General features: G+C 39.5%; 1 protein-coding gene across 4 annotated transcripts in view; it reads left to right on the top strand.

The window, feature by feature from the left end:
• The window catches only part of LOC133846153 (MOXD1 homolog 2), a 148,013-nt gene that overhangs the window by 114,617 nt on the left and 10,046 nt on the right, over positions 1 to 23,350 (top strand). For 3 of the 4 annotated variants that reach the window (XM_062280933.1, XM_062280937.1, XM_062280934.1), the window contains 5 exons: positions 368 to 563; positions 7,414 to 7,583; positions 7,688 to 7,850; positions 10,233 to 10,368; positions 19,133 to 19,301. In XM_062280933.1, coding sequence (XP_062136917.1) covers positions 368 to 563; positions 7,414 to 7,583; positions 7,688 to 7,850; positions 10,233 to 10,368; positions 19,133 to 19,301 — 834 coding nt within the window. Of the gene's footprint in view, positions 1 to 367; positions 564 to 7,413; positions 7,584 to 7,687; positions 7,851 to 10,232; positions 10,369 to 10,484; positions 10,602 to 19,132; positions 19,302 to 23,350 lie in introns of those variants that run through there. The other variant, XM_062280936.1, reaches the window with a different exon arrangement.

Here is a 23,350-nt window from a genome sequence, read left to right as displayed (position 1 = left end):
TGGCGGTGCTGTTGTTGTAGTTTTGGGCCGCCAGGGGGCGCCGTATACTGCAATGTGCAATGCAATTGCATGGCGACGGTTTGCGTTGCTGCTGCTGCTGTTGCTGATGTTGCTGCTGTGCATTTAAATTGCACATGACCATGGCATCAACTTCCGTCCCCCATTTGCCATAACTCCCCCCAAAAATACAAACGTATAAATACATGTACACTCTTACATACATACAAACACATGCATACCATTGAATATTACGTATACGTATGTAAAATACAAACAACACTCGGAAGCAGAGTGTTTTCTGTTGTTGTTGCCGTTGTTGTTGTTTTTGACTGCTTTTGTTTCATTGGACGTCCTTTCTGTTTTGCAGGGCTTTACGTATCCCCATGAAGCTGGCTACCCGATTGAGTCGCGACAGGCCAAATATTATTTAATGGAGACCCATTATAACAATTTGAAGCCGGACTTTGCCCAATTGCATGCCAGACAAATGGCGGATAATTCTGGTTTGAAAATCTACTTTACGCACGTGCTGCGACCAAATGACGCTGGCATATTGTCAATCGGTAAGTTTTTGGGGGCAAATCCGCACATATATAACTCTCTTAGATGTAAGAGTGTGTGTGTGTGTGTGTGTGTGGTCTGACTGCAGCTGTGCTGTATGAATATACATATATATTTAATGCGACGAGATAGCAGAGCAGAGCAGTGGCATACATGCAACTCATGTCATGCAATTTATGAGATTGCCGAGACCAAAAAGCGGCACTGGGAGTTGCTCAAGTGGAGAGAACTGACAACGGACCACCGGCTGCCGCATTGGTGGCTAGTAAAACAAAAGCTTTCGAGTTTTATGAGTCTGAGTCTGTCTGAGGCTGTGTGTATGTGTGTGTATGTGTACCGGGTAAAGGTGTGTGTGTGTGTGTGTGTCTGCAACAATGCCAATTGTCTAACCTCATCGCAGACAGTATTCACAATATTGTATAATAGAAGTGCCCACATATATTTTTAATTGCTTATCAAGTGCGTCCGCAATTTATTAAGCGAATTCTTTTTGCTCTGCCATCAATTATTAATTATGAAACGCTAGCCGATGCACACGCATATAGCAGATTAATAAATAACTGATGGCCAAACCAAAACCCATTGCATGACCAAACGAAAACTTTGAGGTATTCAATTTTCCCATTAATTATTTAATGGGCAATATTCATCGAGCAAGAGGGATGGAAATGCGTCAAACTGGACAAATTCAATAACAATACCGAGGGCCACAATATCAAATACTAGAAACAAACAAACTCTATGACGAACCCCTTTGAATTGAGTGATTAATACTTGTGGGGCAGTATTTAGTTAATTGTCTGAAACTATTTCAGGTCTAATTATAATAGTAATATTCTTAGCGGGTGAAATTGGGAATTTTGAGTACTTTGAAGCAGCACTATTAAATTAATAAACATTAATTGGAATTGGTATTCAAGTTAAAATTGATTGCTATACAGGAATGTAAAAGATAATGTATGCTGAACAATCTATTAAGACCAAATGTAATTGATAAGTATTAATTTAGGCTTTGGCTGAGAAACTATTAAGTGCTCAGATGACAAGTTAGAAGGTGTCCGGTATTCAATTTAAAGCAAATGCTTATAGTCCTAGAATTCATTCTAATATGTATTGAGTATTCAAAGCATTAAAGGGCTAACAGCTCCGTGCAGAGCAATTTATTGACAATAAAGAATATTATAAACATTTTTTATTTCGCTCTATGAGAATAAACTGAGGTGATATTCGATATGCATGTTAAAAGCAATGTGAAATTTCAATTATAATTATTTGGTATTCAGTCGGTATTCAGTATTCAATTTCAAATTGCTTGAACAATCTACTGGGAATAAAGCAATTGAAATATATTATTTCAGTTAAAGGTGGTATTCGATACTCAAGTTACAAATACTGCTGATTATCCATATTACTTTATGTTATTATTTTGTATTCGGTATTCAAGTTAAAATTGATTGCTGATGTGTAGAAGAGAACACAGGCAGTGATAAGAATTATTTCAGACTTTAGTCATATGCATAACAATTAATAAGAACCAAGCCAATAGAAGAGTATTTGACTCTAAGAAAAAGCTGTATAGATGTACATACATGAAGAAATTATTACATCAACAATTTCGTAGATTTCAAAGTCGTTTTTATCTATCAACTGTGCTGCGTTGTTCGATATTTCTCTTACAACCCACGCTACGTAGAGTCAACCAATAATATTCATGTGCTGAACAGCTTAAGCGCCTTTTGAGCATATATTCCGGCATCCCATTCCTAAGGACAACAATGTTCCTGCCGTGCACCTGCCTTTACTCTATGCTCAGCAACATTTTCAAGTTTTCCTATATACAGTATGTATATATATATATATATGGATATATATCTATATATTCGTTTGCCTGCGCACAGGATAACTAAAATACTAATTTCACTTTACAATTTGTTTTCTACTTCATTTTTTTTGTTGTGTTGCGACTCACCTCCCACGGCTACATCTATTTCTTATTGTTATTGTTGGCGTTGCCGTTGCTGTTTTCTGTTGTTATTGCTATTGTTCTACGGTTTTGGTTGCTTCGTTTTGGTTTTTGTGTTTGCTTGTGGCCACCATGCCAGGCCAGGCAAAGGACAGCACAGCACAGAACAGGCTGGAGCTGTTTTCAGGGGACTGTGGGACAGCATACTGTGGCCGCTGTGTTGTCGTTGTTGTAATTGTTATTTTACTTTTGTTCATAGTCACGCAAACCAATATAACTTTGTTACAACCGCACATAGACATGGCCAATACAGTTGGGACTGTGCCGAAGAGAGAGAGACAGAGAAGTAGAAAAATAAGCCATACAGGAAGAAGGTATCATACCAACCTCAACTTCCCTCACTCCCACATCACTCTCTCTCTCCAGTTTAGCTCCGCACGTTTTCGTCGATGCTTTTTGAGTAGGTGTTGCCAAAACTTCCGGAGTATTACGGGCAAAAGCAGCAAGCTGTAGCAAAAGTAGAAAGTAGATTAATACATACTGATACTGTGCGATTTCTAAGCGAAATAAAGAAATGAAAATGGAATTTATATTTTGCTTTTTTTCGGCGCTCGACTTCGTCATCGTCGTCGTCGCGTCATGCAATGAGCTTACAGCTTAAACTCGTAGCACTGCTATTGAAATATTTAATTGAAATTTAACGCATACCACAAAACAAGCGCTGCACAGAGCAGTCAATAAATAAAAAATGTTTGCTGTATGTATATTTCAATCTATAGATAAAATTAAAAAATAAAATAAGAAGCAAAAGAAAAAAACGAAATAAACGTTTGGCTACATTTTGCTGGCTGGCAACAAATTGAATTACGATTGGGTAGGAGCGTTAAGGATATGCCACACGCGTAAGTAGCTGCGAAATTGCTATGCTTCCTGTGCGACTCCACTCGACTGTCTATCTATCCGTCTATCTGTCTTTCTGTCTGTCTCTGCGGATCTCCTCTGGGTCGTTCTCCATCTCCCCCAGTTGCGTGTGGCAAAATTTAATTTCAATTTAATTGGTTATTGATATAGCGCCCTGGTGTATGCAACGCCACTTTGATTAATGTTGCTGTGGCTTTCGCCAATTTTTATGGCACCTTCGAGAGCGGTTCGAAGGGAAACCGAAGGCAGGCTGAGGCAAATGAGCCTGGGCGCTTGTTAAGTCCAATGGGGATTTATAATCGAACAACTCGCAGCTTATCGAAATGCTACCATTTATTTGTTTGGCAAAAAAGCTAAAACAAAAACCAAGCACAAAAAAAGGAATAAAATGCTTGCAAAATGTTTTTTAAATTCTACGATCGATTTATTACTTTAATCTAAAAGCGATTACACAAGTCGTGGACTTTTAAGTAAATTTATTAATAATGTCAATAAAATTCACAATTTTTAGGGCGCACATTTAATCGCCTTAACTTGCTGAAATTGGGGGATAAATTGCTTGTAATAAAATTGCTGTGTAAAAGTAAAAGTTTCATCGACACACACACACAGTACATTAGCAAGTAAACAAAATAAACTGCCGCTTTCCTAAGAATAACCTAACATAATTGGCATAACATGTTGATTTGAATATTGCACATCTCTTAAATTGTTGGCACATTTTTGTGTATCAAATGAATTTGTCACAAAAGGAGGAGAGAAAAGCATTTTATACCCAAAAATTTGCATTGCATATTTGGCCTCTGAATATTATTTCTATTAATTTTCATTGGCCAGGATTTTCCATGTTGATGGCTTTGCAAATCAATTTTCAATTACATGCACGAATTTTAACTATGCGTTGCGTTGCGTTGGCTTTAAAACTTTCAAAACAGCTCGTCGCGTTTATCTTTTGTTGGTCATTTTACAAAATGTCATGCAACGAAATCAATCAACAAAGCAAAGAGCGAGAGGGAACGAAGGCTGGCTTATATAAAAAGCATCTAGCAAATATTGCCAAAGCGCGTTCAGTGGGCAAAATCATCAATTTAATTCCAAATTACAATTCATGCGCGTTTATCAAAGTTGGTCAAATTAAAGCGCAAAAACTTTTGTGCTGAACCAGATGCTTATTTTTGTTTTGCCATGGTCATTCCCAAGAACAAATACGCCACAATTTCGAACGAAAAATCATTTACAATATTTACACAATTTCAATTAGCTTATGTTTGAAGTGCGATTAATCAATGTACATACTATTTGCTGTTAATCCGAAAAAAAATTCTCAAAGTTAGGCTAAACGAAAAAAATGTATCAAAACTTATGTTTAATTAGCACGTGCTCACAAAGCGAGAGAGAGAGAGATAGAAGTGAAATGAAAACGATATCGATTTCTACAACACTACCGCGCATAAATTACAGTCTCTGTGTATCTCGATTTCGATGCTTTTTGCCAATTTCCATTCATTAAATCAAATTCAATATTGGCCAAAGCGACGCAACGAGTGGGAGTTGATTTAGGGTTCGGGAGGAGGGAGCGAGGGAGGTTTGTTATTGGTTGTGGGGCCAAGTGAGGATAGTGGTTCACTATTTCTATTTGATTTAGCCCAGACGACGACGACACTGCGAACACACACAATTCATAACTGCATATTTTTCAAATCGATATTTAACGCTCACCCAATATTCAAGGTGCCCACAGCAAAAGGCGGGGAGTGGGGCAAGGGAAGGCAGTAGATTGGCATCGTAGTTGCATTTGCCACACGCCACGTTGACAGCAGCCCGAAATGGTTGTTGTTTCTGTTATTGTTGTTGTTGTTGCAACACGGCAATGCCAATGCAAATTGGTGACTGTATCAAACATGGCGGCAACTTTTCTAATTATTTTAAATGGCAATTTGTGTCAAACGCGCAGCTGCTGCAGAAAATTCAATTTAATTCCATTATTTTTACTTGCTTTTTTTGGCTCTATTTTTTTGACAATTTGATTAGCATTTTTGGACAATACCAGAGAGACAGCAACTGTATCTATTGGCTATAGGCCATGCTTTGGTTTTCAACGAAATTTCAAACAGCGAGAATCACATTTGACAAAAACCAAAAATCGCCACGACATTTTTAGGCCATTATGTGAAGGCCTATTATGTGTGGCCAAAATGGTAAAATGGGCAAAATGGCATGGCGTTCCGCAACGCATTGTTGTCGTTATCATCTAGGGCGACAGAAATGCGTATATAAATTGCAACAAAATTTTGATTGATATTTGGCGATAGGTAAATTAGCTTTAATTGTAGTATGCGATGGCTTTTGAAAACTATATGAATATTGCGCTAAATTAGGCAACGAACATTTCCGATTTGAAATTACAAATCAATTTCACGGAAATTGCCAATGATCCAATTACGCATATGCTTATTGCATTTCTATTAAATTTTCCCTTTGATCGCAAAAATATTGTTACAATACGCGCATAAATATTGGAGCTGTGCAAATTACAAAACTTATAGCATACTTTTTGGGGTTCCACAAAACGTTTTGACTATTAATTAAATTTTATTTGCCATTCATTTTATTTTAATTTCAATATGTTAGAAAATTAATATTTTTATATATTAAACCAATTTGTCAGTTATTTGAATTAATGTTTAATATGCTACAGAATTGGGTAAAAAATTCATCAGCAATCTGTTAATATGCTTCCTACAATTTTTTAAATATTTCAACTTTTTATAAAAAAGAATTTAACAAATTTACAAGGCTGCAACAATCTCTGCTTTATATTTTATTTGCACTTACATAAAGCAAATCATTTCTATGCCATTAAAGTTGCATTCCATAAAACTACACCTGCACACACACCGAATGCGAGTGCGAGTGTTAGAGCAATGCAATCAACTCGTATGTCATTCCCAATGTTTTCTGCAAATGTTGCTAACCGAGCATGACTAAGCCATAAATACAGCACACACACACGCACATTCACTTGCAATACTTTGTGCCATAAAAAAGCCTTTTTACAATAAACAAGAAAAAAAAGAAAGGAAACCCGAACGGATTTACAATAAAAATCAATTGCCAGCTGGTTCACTCTGAGCAAAAGGGGTTTTTCCAGCCAGCCAGCAATGCCAAGCATTTTCCGCGAGTATTTTGATTGGCATACTCACAACCCTCAACAGACACACACACTCTGGCACAACACCCACGCACAACAATTGAAATGCCAAACAGTGGGAAAAAATATGTAGCACATGAATTTCAAATATTTTTTCAACATGTCAGACGACACGCGGCCCTAATTGCATATGGATGTGATGCGGGGGCGTAGGAGAAGGAGGAGTCTGTGCTTGTGTACAAGGCGGCGTATGAGCAATATTCCACAACATTTAACTAATTGGAGCAAACGTTGGGTTGGGGGGTTGATCACATACTAAATTCAGTTAGGGCGCCACACATAATTTGATTGCCCAAAAAAGAAGCGAAATGAAGTAAATGTTAAAAGACAAAAAAGATTTCAAATTGAGATGCCACACGAAAGAGGATGTCAAACTCAGACGCGAGCAGCTGTGGTTATTTCATTTTTTGTCTACGCTGGTCTGCATTGACAAAGTTGTTAACAAACATCAAAAGCAGCAATTAAAATGTAATTACACGTTTTACGCCAAATCGAATTAAAAAATCAACGTTCAAAGCTAGCGCAAGTGAAGTGCCATATGGTTAGCAAGGAAGCAGGAGATTGGGGAAAAAGAAGAGGGGTAAGCGGGCGGGCAGTAGTGTTAGGTGATTGTGCATGTCGTGCTAACCGACTGGAGCTTTGATGAAGCTCGCGTTCGCGCGCCACTCGAAAGCGTTAATTAAAAGCATTCTCCACAACGGACTCGCTAACTAACTATCTATGTGTGTGTGTCTTTCTCTATGTGTTTCCCTTACAGGCATGGATCCCAATTGGCGCCACATTATACCGCCGGGACAGAAGCGCGTGATATCCGAGGGCCAATGCATTGAGGACTGCACCGGTTACGCCTTTCCAGCGCAGGGCATCAACATTTTTGCGGTCATGATGCGCACACATCAAATCGGCAAGGAGGTTAAATTGCGTCAGGTAAGAGAGACTCGATAGCTATTTACATAGAGCGTAGAGGAAAAGCAGGAGGAGTGTGGAGTGCGGGTTAAAGCCAAATGCTAATGAGCAAACTAACTTTGCAGATACGACAAACCGAGGAGCTTCCGCCAATTGCACACGACAGCAATATAGATGTGGCCTATCAGGACTTTCGACGTTTGCCACAGTCAGTGCATTCCATGCCCGGCGATAGACTCATCGCCGAATGCATTTATGACAGTTCGTCACGAAAGGCAATTACGCTGGGTAAGTGCTACCTACCTACATACATACCTACCACCCGACTACTAAAATATGTGTAGAGTAAATAAAAAAAAGGAAAGAAAGAAAAAAAAAGAATATTGCAAGCTGCCATTGTCGTGCGCAAAAGTGCAAAAATTTCAATGGTTGTGCACAGGCGAGTTGTTGTCGTTATGACACATTTAAATCAGCCCAAACGATATGCGACAGGCGGCAGTCAGCAGTCAGCAGTCCGTAGTCGTAAAGGGACCAAGTGCAGAGTCAGAGACAGAGTCAGAGTCAGAGCAGTGCAGCACGAAAGGAGCTGCAGTCGCTGACGACCTCATTGTAAAATACATAAACCAAGACATTGAAACATTTCACTTAGCACGAAAACGTCCAGGTGTTAAGAGAGTTTTGGGAAGGAGCAAAAGGCAGAAAGCAGCATTCATTGTAGCTCGGGTAATGGGTGAGTTGAAAAGCGGACCAGATATCTCAACTGACAGCTGTGCAGAAAGTACTTCCACCCATCCTCGGTTGTAAACTGTAAAGTGGACAATGTGACAGCGAGATGAGAGCAAAAGAACAAGCATATTGATGCTGTTAAAAGCTTGCTAGAGAATGGGGAAGACATGTTGTACTACCTTGCGACTACCGACTACGTAGAGCATGCACACAGAGAGAGAACCGATGACAAAAGGAGACTTGATCACAGTAATTGCAGAATGTATTCCATTCACTTGTTAGTTAAAATTAAAAGAAACAGGATGCCAACAAATAGGTATGCAGTTAAGCAAAAAACGGCAGCTTAATGTGTGATGATGAATCATCAGAAAAAGAAGGAAATGGGAATAGAAAAGAAGGGAAAAAATGCATCTAAGAGTTGAAAAGAAATTTTAATGAATACGAATGTTCCAAAATGAAGACTATGAAAAAAGAAAGTATCGAAATAAGGTATTCAACGAATAACCCAAAAAGTCATTAGTAATTCAATAAAAAAGCTTAATGTTTAGAATATGAAAACAAAATGATTAAATACGCAAGATTAAAATATTTTAAAAGCCAAAATATGAATTCAAATATGAATTAAATAGAAACAAATACGCAATGAATGAATTGAATTGGGGGAAAAATATGTAAAATTCTTGAAGGAATTTATTATAAAAAAATTTGTGAAAAAATTATTCTCAAATTCTTGTCAAAGAATTCGAATACAACGAAAAGAAATATTATAAAATATTTTATTTAATTAAATAATGAAGAATAGATGCTGGAAAAACATTTTTATACAACAAATATAAATATAAAAAGATATCGTCATCAAGATAGGCAACATTTTCTCAAAAACAATTCTCGAGGATCGGCATAGAAAAGTTAAAATGCTCCAGCAATAACTGACAAAATATTTTCTGAAAACAATATCGTACCCTGCAAAATTTGTTAGCCATTTTGCAGCTGGGGTCAGACATTTCAAGCGAGCAATCTTCATAGTACCGAACAGAACAGAGAACAGTAAGAAAGCAACAATAAAAGAGAACAAAGCAGGCAGACAAAAAGTGACGAGGAAGAGAAGACAGCTAAGGTAAATTTGACTTTCTTGCTTGCTGCACAAATTTAACACACACAATCTGCAATCTAGACTAAGTGAATGAACGGCAACAGCAGCAGCAGCAACAGCAGCGGCAACAATTGAGTGCAACTCTATGGAGACACAGTCGTAATAGACAAATCTAACGACGTTGCACACAGACAGTTATGGGAGTAGACATACTGAAGAGAGAAGAGAGTAGAGAGCTGAGAGCTAAGAGCAGTAAAACAGGCAGTCAGGCGTATGCGTCGAAAACATAAAGCTTCCCAGCTCAAATAAAGCAACGACGATGACGATGATGAGGTTGAGGATGTTGATAGGACGATGGCGATGCTCAATGCTCAATGGTTTGCCTGCGCCCTACATCCTTCAACCTGCTTGCTGCCATCAATGTCGTCTTGCGGAATATTATTATGATGGCGCCTGCTGCTTTACTGCCAACTGCCAACGGCCGCTTAATTTTGTCTTTTGTTCATACCCAGTGAGGCGTCGACTCATTTGAGGTGAAGACGGGGAGGGAAACGAACAACGAGCAGAAACAGAACCAGAAACAGACCAGACAAGACTTACCTGGCCAGGCAGCCAGGAAATTGTCCTGATGGTGACGCTAACGCTGCTGACTGTGTTTGCCTCGGATCCATGGAGTATTTTTTTCTGCATTTTGTGTGTGTGTTGTCAGCCGTGCAATATTTTTTCTTTTATTTCAATTCCTTTTTTTGTTCCCCCTTTTTTCTTATTTGTTTATTTTGGAGTTTCTTGTTTCCGTTGCAATTTCTTATGCATTTCGTTTGCTCGCGTTTTTCCACTCTTCTTTTTCACAGGTGGCCTCACAATGAAGGAAGAAAGCTGCACTGTGCTGACACTTTACTATCCACGCCAAAAGAAACTGACAACGTGTCATTCACTACCCAGCCTGCCCACAGTGTTGCATTCTCTTGGTATCGAACAACTTGCAACGTAAGTATTATACAAATTTCATATATATATATATATCCTACGTACATACATACGCATGCAAACATTTATTGTGTGCAAGTGTGTGTGCTGAAATTTACATTAAGTCCGCCATACAGCCGAAAGCTTTTGCAATGGCTGCCATTTTGCACAATGGGAGAGCGACAAGCGAAGGACGCACAAAATGAAAATTGACATTTAACTATGGAAAAGAAAAAGCAACATTTCAATATACGTATATATACGTAGCTTAACGAGCAGCAGCAGCTGATAGTTCTGATAAAAGAAATATTATTAAATATATGCATACGGTTTCCTCTAAAAAAGAAAAGGTATAAAAATTGCTTATCGATTTCGATTGCCAATCAGAGCTGCTGCCGTTTGTATTAAAATCCCTGCGGTATTTTTTTGTGCACAATAATTTGCGTAAGTGTTCCACAGTGCTGCTTCGCAGTATGCACCCACTGCTAACGCCACTCGACATTCGGTCTTGTGTATAAGGAAATTTGGTTTATTCCTCTGTTGACTAAAGTAATTGGTGATTTAATGATGTTGTTGCATAACCAAATCACCTAACGAAGTCGCAGTCACAACTCAAGTGGTGAATGGGGGGAGGCAATATTATTCATTGGGTATTCTCGGTTTGAAGTATTTGCCCAACAAACAATTGAGGAAAATGAACTGCTCCTGCAGAATGCGTTCATTCGTTCAACGTTCGCTCGTTCTAATTGTGAATTGTGGAAAAAATAAATTACGAGACATGGAGTGCACAGCAGCAGCAGCAATCGGTGCGAAGGCTAACCAAAAGCCGCAACCTCAGTGCGAATGATTTTATTTAGAAAATATTGATTTCTATTAACGCCCAAGTGTTAAGCAAACAGAGACAGCAGCAAAGCCAAGTTCCATTCATGTTTCTATAGCATCCACACACAGCTCTTGACCCCTGAATAGAGAGCCAGCGAGCGAGAGCTTTGTGTCGACCTCTGACTCGACTCGACCAATTCAAATGCGGTCGGGCATAATCACCTCGGGGAGCGCATAAATATTGTATTAAAGCGTTCGCTGAAAATTAGTCGAAATTAAACCTGAATGAACCAGTCACGGGACGGGGATTCATTTTGAATTGATGTCCCATCAAAAGGTATTCTCTCCACTGCGTAGTATATATTTGAGGGTTTCGCCCTCTGTCTGTACTCGGAGGCACGCTCTATTAATCACTTCCTATTGACACAAGAGCGTCGGTCAAGTCAAAATCAAAGATAATTTTCTATGCTAAAGCTCTCTGCTTCCACTTCATCCTGATTCAGCTGCTTCTTCATCTTCCGTTGCGCAAATCAAAGTAAACGGCATAAATAGATTAAGGCAGCCAGAGAGTAGGGCATGAGGGAAGGCAAAGCAGAGAGCATTGAACGGAAACATTGCCTACTAAATGAGTTATGAACGAGGGCAGAAATGTGCAGAAACAGCCTAAGAACCAGAGAGCAAATAATTTTGCTTAACATTTGAGATTTGATTGGTTTCGCCCCGAAAACCTATTGGCTTGAATGTTAATGTTAAATAAATGAAGCTCCTCTTTGCTTAAGCAACAAAATGAGTAATTGCCCGTTTATTTGGGGTTAGAAGACGCAGAGATTAGAGTTCAGCAAAAGTAATTAAAGGGCGAGAGAGAGGAATGAATGTTAAACACCTTTGCCTTAATATTTGCCTACATTAAAATCCTTTACACTTGCACTATAATTACTGCAACTTACTACAAACAAAATGCATTAGTTTCAATGCACTTTACACTGTCTGCAAAGCTATATTGAAACTACGACTAAGCTTTAAGCGTCTCTGCGCATTTTGTGCTGTGTATAATGGCCTGCCACTTGACCACAAGATCTTTTCATGGGCTCTTAAGTGCTTCCACATTAGATGATCTTATATAGTGGGCGGCCCCCATCGATATATATCTCTCGGTTACATTTCAGCGGTTTTCCTCTTCATTTCCCCCCCATACTCACACAGCAACATCATCGCCTTCATTGCACTCTCATCCTTTATTGTTGTCGTTGTCATTGTTTGTCATGTTGGTGTTGTTGTTGTTGTTGTCGTTGTTGCTGTTGCTGTTGTAAGTGATTGTGAGGCCCCGGCATATACTCTGGCTTTTTGTCCTGACACGGTCATACAATGTACACTTGACTCGTCCACAGTCACAACCCCACCACCCCAACACAACTCCCACTCATACACAAGTTGAACTGCGTGTACCGAAAATCGACATGAATTGATAAAGTCATTTGCAATTGTCTGTCGTTATGGCTCGGTCTGCAAGTTCTTGTTGTTGTTGCAGTTGTTGTTGTTGTTTCACGCGTTTGTTGTTGTTTGCTTTATACAATGGCTTGCAGCGTTGTGTTGCTATTGTAGTCATCGTTGTTGGTCAGTTATTATGGCTACTGCAATTTTGTAGCGCTTAATGGTTCGGGGTTCGGTTCGATTCCGAGAGGCGAGCGACGAGCGGCGAGCGGGTGTCAGAGACAGCCTCTGGGTCGTTTCGAGCCTGAACCATAAGTGCGAATGCGATATGAGGATTAAAATTCATAATGAAAACCCAACAGCAACAGCAGCAGCAACAACAACGACAACAACAATGGTAATAATGAAATTGCCATAGTTGTTTTGCAACTACAACACAATACGAAAGGTACCTAGGTTCCGATGAGAGGGGAAGCGGGTCTTGCATTTTTGGGTACGAATCTCTGGCATTAGATCGACCACAAAACCGCTTGTGCGCTTCAAGTTTAATTAAACAATGACAAAAACTAGACAACACCACAATAGACTGAGTCCAATGCGAGGATTACAATTAGATTTTTGAATTTTCAATGCAAAACTGTTGAACGGCAATTGATTGCCAGACAATTTAGTAAATAAATAAATACAGTACTTTAAGGTGAGGAAATTATAACAATTTGACGTGAAAATCAGTTTTCAAGCTAAATGACAAAGAATTGTAAACTTTTGGAAAAAAATAAAATAAATAACCAGTCAGAAAGATGCCGGAATAAGAAATAATATACCATCAAATATTTCATATAACAATATACCAGCTGCATACAAAATTACTCAGAATATAAAATCTGTTTATGGTATTAACTAAAAAATAATATTCGCTATGATGTCGTCTTCGAATCGAATTATAATTCAAGCAATTTGATTCACATTGACCAGCCCTTAGAATAACTCATGCCAAAAATGACTTACTGTTTCCTTTATGTGCAATTTGACTAACGCTTGACCGTGTCCTGAATGATAAGCTAATGATGCAAAGGTGGATCAAATGCGGTGCGCTACTAATGTAATTATAAGCTACTTGCCATGACAACCTTTTGGTCGTAGTCGTTGAACTTGATTATTATGGCTGGAGATTCAATTTAATTTGATACGCACGGATTTTGCGACTAGCCCAAAATGCAACAATGACGCAGCAGTCGAGTCTCGATTGAGATTGCGGATTGCGGATTGAGCAGGCAATAGTCTCGTGTCTCGTCGCCCCGTCCCCAAAATTTGTTTGCAGTTCAACTGTGGCTCAATTGACCAGCTCCACAGACACACACACACTCACACACACCGACACACACTCAGACAGAGTAACGAGGGTAACAGCCAGCTCAAATGGACGAGTTATGGGGTAGCTGCAAGGCAGGAAGGTAAAAGGAGCACAGGATAGGGCAGTGCCCAGGACATGGCATGCAACGGAGGACAGGCAATGTTGTGCTCATCGTCAACGTCGTCATCGTCATGCAAAACTCATTGAAGTCGTTAGCGTGCGTCCTGCACACAGCCCCAAACACAGCGAAAGCCCAAGCCCAAGCCCAAGCCGAGGCCCAAGGACATAAAGCACAATGCAGGCGGCTCACAGGAGCCTCTTGTTGTCCGGCTGTTCGCATGGCGAACACCGAACTGACCAGCTACTGGTTGGGCTTCATTGATCATACGCCCCATGCAATCACCCCGTTACACACACACACACTCACACGCACACGGACAGGCGACCCAACTGTTATTGGCTTAATTTACGTTTTACGTTTGGGGTTTTGTTGCCTGATTTTGTGCCGTGCGGCTTCATTTTTTCCACGCTCCAAATAATGTGATAGTGGTTTTTACAATTTACGCACTTGCCATCGCACCGAAAATTAATTTTAATTGTACGTTCACGTGTTTGTGTGTGTGTGTGTGTGGGGAATGCGTGCGTTTTTCATTTGTTGAAAATACGCAACAACAAAAAAAAAACGTAAAAACGACCGAGCATTAAAATCAAAGTAATTATTCAAGTTGTGTGCTTCATTTTGTCTCTTTCTCCCACTCTTTCTCACTCTCTCCTTTGCACTCTTTATCACTCGGTTCTCGCTGCTGCTGTTACGCAAATTGGCCTCATTATATAGTTGTTGTTCTTGTTGTTTGTTAATTGTTTAAGGCCCTTAACTGATAAAGATATCGTTCTTTATGTGCCGTATTTTTCGTTGTTCTCCTTCTCGTTCCCGTTACGACGTTTACCTACTCTATAGCATACTGAAGGAGCTCATTAAGGCGTCGATATCCTGCTTGATATCCTTTATTACTTTATGACTTCTTGTTTTACATTTTCTTTCGTTCATTATACAACCAACTTTCATCATCGATTGATGCGTTTTTCTTTCCCTTCCACGTTTCGCTTCCTTTTTCTTTTGTTTTTTATCTGTAAATGGCAAAGGATATCAAATTGCTTGACAGCACGTGGTTGGAATTTTTAGTCTGCTGGTCATTTATCCCATTCCAGCACAGAGAATGAGGCAATTATACTTAATGAATTTTTTTGTTTCAAAAATAGCTTAAAGTGAGCGACAGTTCAATTAAATTACAGCATATCTTAAAAAAACAAAAGCAAAATAATCAACTTATAAACGAGACTTTTCAGGCTGTTAAATTTGTTTGTTAATTAAGGACAATTGTTGAAAAAGTGTGAAAAGTATTAAAATAAATTTCATCGAATTCATTTGAATGAACTTGCACATTTAATTTGATAGATATTAAAAGCACATACGAACAATAAATTATTGTGCGCATTTGAGTTCATCTTAATTTAACTAAACTGTGATTCAGTGATTCGAGACCATTATTTGTCTCAGTGCGTTTTCGCATCTAATCAGTTTATCGAAATGCAATTTGAGCGAATGGCAAAGATAAATCATCGATGTCGTTGTGAATGCAGCCAGTCTTAGGCGTAGTTTTCAATTATTACCGCATTATCATTCATGGCCGTTGTCTTAACTGCTTTTAATCGTTGTGCACTCGAAAATGCAAGAGTGAAAGAGAGAGCGAGAGCATTTATATCCATTTCGTAGTTCGTAGTTCGGCCAATGGCAGTTGGCTATTTGTGCAATTTTAGTTTTCATTTGTCATCAACATGGCCATTTGCTTTTAGCCATTGCTGGCGCTGTTTCTGCCAATTGCAATTGCAATGCCAGTTCAAAATTGAATTTCACTCCAAGCACACACACACACACACACACACGAAACATAACTGTGCACAGTAGGAAAATCGCAGCCGTCATAACGCTACATAAATAAACCCCATTGCAAAGCGCATTGCAGTTGCAGTTGCAGGTTGCCAGTTGCCAGTTGCCAGTTGCAGTTCCAGTTGCAAGTTGCCAATGCCCATTGCCCATTGCTATTACCCGTTGTCCTGGCACCCTTTTGCGCTGGTTGCCGTTGCTGTTGCAGGCTTAGACCCTATTTGCCCTGCAGGCTCTTGCCCTTGCCCCTTTCGCTGCCAAAAATGAAATTCTGTGCGCATTTCAGAGGTTGGATGTTGTGCATTGTGACGTGTGCGGCAGCCATTGGATTTTATAATCAACAATGCCAAACCAAAGTAGACTCACAACAGCAACAGCAGCAGTGGCTCATAATTTTAATTATACTGAGTGCCAATGAAGTCAACAGCGATAAGACTAAAGCGTCGTGGTGGCAGCAGCAGCCACAGCAGCAGCAGCAGCATCGAGATTGCGATTGATGATGCGGGAGGAGGATCAGTATAATCTATGTTGTTGCTCTGCTGTGCTCTGTTTGTGCCTTTTAACATTAGCAACAGCTGTGTGCGTTTCCACTGCATTTATATTTATTATGGCAGTGTAGAAGGGGGGCATGGTTTGGGGTTCCGCTTATGGTTACGGTCACGCGGTGCCCGGATATATTAGCAACGCGTCGAGCTCGATGGTACGCTCAATAAACCACAAACAGCAGCAGCGAACAGCGAACATCGACCGGGGGTAGATGCATGTCAAAGATACAAGTATGCAAGTCGCAGGAAGCGCGACACGGTACACAGGACACACACACGAACACACACACACAAGTTCGGACATATGGAATGAATGCAATATTTTATTTTATATATTATTATTATTACACTGCGGTGTATTGTGCACAATGGACCACACACAATCCCAGGGACATGGCATTCGTACAAGTGGCCAGTTTTTAGTTTTGTGGGTGGTTTTGTTCAGGGGTGGTTGCAATCAATCCGCAGACATTAATATTTTTCGTGTTGCCAACCGCAAATTGTTGCGGCGCTGCAGCAGCAGCAGCAGCAACAACATCGACAGCAGCCACTTACCCCCAACCGAACCCAACTCGCATCCAAGAGCGAACACGCTGTGATATCAGACAACCCTCGATGCGGATTGAGTGGAATCATAAATTAATTAAAAGAGATTTGTTTGCGGCTTGCAAAGGATTCGGACGCACACACACACACACAAACACACAGAGCGAGAAAGTCAAAACAGGAAACAGGAACAACAAAGAAAATGTTCGTTTGCCAGAATGTTTTACTGTTGCGGCTCTGTCTGTGTGTTGGTGTGTGTGTGTGTGTGGGTGTGCTAGAAAATTAAAGCAACATTTTTCGTAATGCCGGGCAAAGAACAAAATTAATTAGCCTAATTGTAAGGGCGGCAAAGATGTCTATAGCTTGAAATGTGGAGTGAGAAGAGTGCAGTGCTTTTTTTTGGTGGGAGGGAAAGCAGGAAGGCAATCATAGAGCAGTGCGCTAACGAAACGAAACGAGGCGCAATGAATGAATGGTCGGAATGAATGAATGAATGAAATGAATGTATAAGGAATTTATATTGCGCGAATGCTGCAGAGGCGTAGCGGTCAACTATTTGGCTATTTTAGAGCGGGGAAATCAAAATTGATTTGGGGTATAGTAAAATTTTACCAGAAAATAAGCTAGATGAAATTATAGGCAATTTAAAGCAAGCATATAATGAAGAAAACTATGCACAAATTCACTTTCTACTACTGAAATTAAAAATAAGGAACTTCAGTAATAAATTAATGGGGAAAATATTGTAACTACAAGAAAATGTAATAAGTGAATAGAAATAATTCAGCATTTTTATAGCAAGAAATCGAACGCGAATAAGCTAAAGAAAATTATCGACATTTAAACGCTTATAAGTAAAATATGCACTAATTAACTACTGAAATTTAAAACAAGCAGCTTCCATAATAAATTAATGTTGAAAATATCATAGCTCAATGAAAAATGAATGTTGAACAGAAAAAGTTCAATAAGTGAAGAGTAATTTAAATACCACATTAAGAATTTATTGAATGCGGAAAGCAATCACACTATAATTGATTCAAACAAATAAATATTTATAGTGGCAATTAACAAGTTTGTGAAATTAAATTAAAACTAAGGAAGAGCTGCGTTTAATTTGAATAAAAAGAAAAATGATAAAACTACAAATAAGGAATGAAGATGTTAAAAATTCAACAATCATGTCCCCAAACAAGAATGCCAAGAGTTTCAGCAACAGCAGCAGAAAGCAAGCTGACAATGCAAATGAAAAACATCTAAAGACTCGCATAAGCATGATAAATGCAAGAATTAAACAAGATGAATTATAAATTAATCAAAAACGAAGCACACAAAAAAAGGGATAAACAAATAATATAAGCTCACACTCGCTTACATTTTATTTAGAGGGTTGTTACAGTTGCATAACAAAATACAACATAATTCCCTCCACACACACATACAGAGAGAAAAAGAGGAAAATGATTTGCTAAGTCAACTCATTAGTCATAGCACCTTCTGCAAACATTTGTGGTTACTTTTGGTTGGTCGACGTCGTCGCCCCTTTTTAAAGTTATTCCCACAACGCCACTGATTGCCACAGTCAGCCAACTGCTTTGAGGTTTTACACTTTTGGCCCATTTGTTGGGTTTTTGCCTGCTGCTGTTCCTGGTTCCTGGTTGCTGCTGCTTTGTCTGCTTCCTTCTTTGCTTTATTCGTGTGCGATGTGCGGTGCGCGGTGTGGTTTTTATTTCGTTTGGCCGCCGTCACCCTTGGCATACCAAAAAGTAACGTATTTGACGCGTCACAAATGAAAATCTAAAAGATTAATTAGCTCAAGTTTTTCGTCCACCGTCTCTGTCTCTGTCTCTGTCGCCTGCCTCTGTCCCCCGTCTCCTTCCAGTCTCTATCGCAATCCCGGCGCAAATCTGCAAGCGACTTACCAACTTACTGAAAAACCCCCTCCGCCTACACTTTTCCTCCCTCTTTTGCCACCCTCGGGCGGCGCAAAAGAACTTGAAAATCTGCTGGCAAAGCGCCTTTTGGGGCTGTAATAAATTTTAAGTCCTAATCAAAGTTGACAATAATAATAAAGTTAATAATGTTATTTTGACTCTCTTTTCACTTCTGTCTTCTTCTTCTTTTTGTTCTTACTCTTTGCAGCGACTCAAATCCCGTGCTGATTTCATCACCGCCCGAATTGGCTGGCATGACTCTGGAGGCACGTCTGATATCCTACGATTGGGAAAATCAATTTGGCGAATTTCAAGAGGCAACACGCAAAGGCAGCTTTAAGCCCATCTGCTGGGGAGCCAAGAACCATGTGGTGCCGGTGAGTAAGCAACTTCGATTTATGCTCACGATAACTCTACTCTGTTGCCCAAGTGAAAGTCGAAAAATAACACACGACAGACAGAGTGAGAGCAAAAAAAAAACGATAGACCGTTAGAATGTAAAAGGGCAAAGCATAAAGCATTCCAGGTACTTGTGAGTGAGTCCAGATTTTCGAAGAACGAAGCACAGTTGCTCTCTAAGCAAAGGCGATTAATTTGATGTGACTAGCTGCAAGACTATGTACCACAGAATTCTAAAGCAAACAACAATTTTATTTAATTTATTTAATTTATTTTATTTTATTTTATTTTATTTTATATTTTACTGTTTCAAGTAAAAGACAATTTAAAATATTTATCTCAAGACAGTTTAAATTGAATTCAGACAAAATTCAATGGTAATCAAACGAATAACAAATAAGTCAACAAAAAATTCCACTCTATTAAATTTTCTGTTAACAATATTTAACATAAAAGTAGCTACATCATTTCTTATATTTACTACGGAATATTTGTATGATATTGAATTTAGAATAAATTCCATTGTAATCAATTCACTATTTACTCTTTATCAATAATGACTTCTTATGAATGCATTTGCTATTGTGTTTCTAAAAAATATGCATAAATCCTGCAAAAAAAAAGTAACAAAAAAATCATTCGAAATGTATTTGTTAAAAATGCAGAATATGAGAAAAGTATTCAAGAAATCAATTTTTAATGGAAAAATATTCATATTTACAAATATTGACAACACTTCCTCCAACAAAAAAAATCAATGAAAATCTTTTAAAATGCGATTGTTAACCATGTAAAATGTATTATACGAATAGTATTAAAGAAATCAATACAGAATATGCTTCTTAAAAGTAGCAAATATATTTGCAAAAATACATTTTAATGTGACGCTTACCTACTTCACACATAAATCTAAGTCCTTCAACTAAGTGTTGGAATAAACTAAGCTCTCTAATCCACATTCGTTGCTCGACAACGTAGCAAGCTTTATGCCAGATTTGGCATAGCCAGAAAAAGAGCAAGTGGAAGACAGGTTCAACAACTGTAGCTAAACGGGTTGACCAACGCAAGCTGCTGTCACAGTTGAAATCGCATTAACCCTTTTCTTGTCGTCTCTATTTTATCTAGTCTCTAATCGCTGGCAACATTTCGCTGCCTGCGCTTCTTGCGCTGCTTTACATCCATCAGCTTAATCAGCTAAATTGCTAGACAATATCTGGGATAATTTTTCTTGCTGCCATTTTGGTTTGGGAGTCACCCACACGCCGGAGTAAACGACATCATGCCATCAGGCGGCCATCATGCTCCACACACACACACACACACACAGATACACACACACACCAAACCCAGATAGATAGATGTGAAGTTACAAGGAGAGAATGAACGAGAGTGAGAGAGAGAGTGGGAGAGAGATCCTAGACAAGTGCTCATTTATTCATTGTGAAGAGTAGGGGGGGCAAAAGACATTAGGGGCATCCCAAGCCCAGCAGTTATCGAGCTTCCCTCTTCACTCTTTCACTCTCACTCACTCCGCTCTGAGAGCGCCCGGATAATGTGGCTGCAGCAAAGCGGGTAATGTCTACCGGAAACCGCACGTTATAAAGTGCAATCAATTGCAGTTGGTGGCCGACTCGCTCGCTCTCGTTCTGGTTCTCTTGCTACTTTACAGGCTCAAGCCTTGTAGCCGCAACTGGAAAAGGGAACCCAGAGCCATTCGGGTCACATATATCAGCCGGAGCACGTACAACTTCGACAACGATCATTCTAATGGGTCACACACTAAAACCAAGTCACTGCCCAGCTGCCCCAGCTGCCTTGGCTGGCTCCACACTAATTCACGTCGAATGGTTTAAAGTTTAACTGGCCAACTATGTTAGCTGACTAACTTGACTAGCTGACTCGACTGACTGACTGACTCACTGAATGAATGCTCCCATATGAGCATGCTTCTAGTCGCTGGAAAATTGTAGGAAATTGCTTAAGTTGGAAATTGTTGCCATTTTTATGCCAATGCCTCACTGACTGGTGGCAAGTAAAATTATCAACGCTTGAATTGTCATCGATTTTCCGTGCTGTTGCGTTAAATGTTGTTGGCCATTTCACTTCAGTTCCGTCCACCCCCCAAAGTCGTCTATATATTCTTTTTTGTGCCATTTCGTCTTCTTTTTCTCATCCGCCGAGTCAATAATTCATTGAGGTTTCGCCCGAAGGCCTCTGATGGCTTCGCTCTTCCTCTCTCTGTGACAGGCCCATTGAATTTATAAACCCTCGCAGTGGCGTCCAAATTAGCAGCCAGAGAATGCATAAAATAAAAAACCTACGAATCGTTAAGCCATGCGACAAAAAAAATAGTTTCTCAGCCAAATGATGAGTAAACATGTGAAGCAGATTGAAAGGTAAATACCGTTCAATCTACTGTAAAAAACATACAAGGCACCTTTACAAGAAAAAAGGGGAAAAAAAACTTGGCCCATTTAACCAAAACTGACAAAAGCCAGGAAAAACTAAATCTATCTCTCACACACAACAAAAAAAAGAGGAAGTTGAAACGCAAAGAGCTGCCAAAGAAGTTGCTGATTAGTTTAATGCAGGGATTTTGTTGAAGCCGTTGGGCTGGAAGGCCTAGTTCCGGGCTTTCCGGAGTGCATGCACGAAGCAACAAAAAAGAGGATGTGATATGAATAGAAATTAAATGCAGTTTTTTTGTGTGTTAGGCTATCAATCAATGAACTGGGTACTCAAAACTAAATCCAATTATCCTGCTTTAAGCCTACCGATTAATTTTGTAGATTATATTTCAACCTTTATTAAGCACACACACAAATTCAATTCGAAAACAAAATCCATTACTAATCCCTAAAAGGAATCTACACACACACATGATGAATCTGCATATTTTAACCAGAAAAACCCATTTCAAAGTTGCACCTGCTCGAAAAAGAAATATAAAGCGAAACATTTTGTCATTGCCAGGCAACACTAATTAGCATAAAACAGGAACAACAACAACAACAACAGCAACAAAAAAAAGGTGTAGCATACTTATCAAAAAGCCAGCTAGCTGTTAGCAAATGGGCAGTCCCCCCAAAAAAGAAATCAACGCCCAGCAACAGCAACAGCTAATTAGCATAGTCAGGAACCCAAAAGGAATCTATAGGATATATGTATGCGAGGGAGATATGCGTGGCTTAAAGCACAGTTTGCCAATTAAGGCTTTAAATTTATGTACAAAATGCAGAATTTTATAACACACTCATCGTACATTCCTTTTCAATTAGAGGACAACAACCTCAACTTATATAAACTGTCCAAACACCACCTGCAAATGTCTGTCAAGCATTTGCGCAACATTTTTTTTTTGTTCGGAATAGGAATGAGAGTGGCATAACAGGACGAAGAAGGTGACGCAAAACGCTTACAAAATGCCTTTTGAAAAATTCAACAGCAACAACAACAGAAACAACAACAACAACGGTAACGGTAACGGCAAACAAACGAACCGCTCGTTGCCTGATTCCTGATTTCAATGTTGGCCCCCGTCGCACGATTTGCATAATATTATTAGTAAACACTCGTTATGAAGTCGCTCTCGAAAACCTCCCCCCCGCACACCGACCGACCGACTGACTGCAACGCCCCCAAAAACACACAAATGCAGACATTCAGACTAGATTTAGATTTTTTGGACTGCCATAAAATATTTGACCGCAGCCCGGAAAGATGGCAAAAACCGAACCCAAACCCAACGGAAAGCGGGGAGCAGGCAGCAAGTCCCATTGCCCAAAGCGAGCGAACGAGCGGGCGAGCCATTGCCTATTTATAAACACAAATTTATGCAGCGTAATTAAAACGCAAAATTTTCCCGAGAGCTGAAGCGGCAAACGGCAACACGACGAGGAATCTGATGGCTTCATTGTTTAGTTATTGTACTCGGTATTTCTCTGTAGGTGTTGTGGATTTGCGCCTTGCCAAACAGTTCGCGGTGGGTGGGGGGCGTTGGAAATAGGTAGATGAGAGATCCTAGACT

Source organism: Drosophila sulfurigaster, chromosome 3 (genome assembly GCF_023558435.1).
Source record: "Drosophila sulfurigaster albostrigata strain 15112-1811.04 chromosome 3, ASM2355843v2, whole genome shotgun sequence".
Taxonomy (NCBI): domain Eukaryota; kingdom Metazoa; phylum Arthropoda; class Insecta; order Diptera; family Drosophilidae; genus Drosophila; species Drosophila sulfurigaster.
This window is presented reverse-complemented; position numbering and strand designations above follow the sequence as displayed.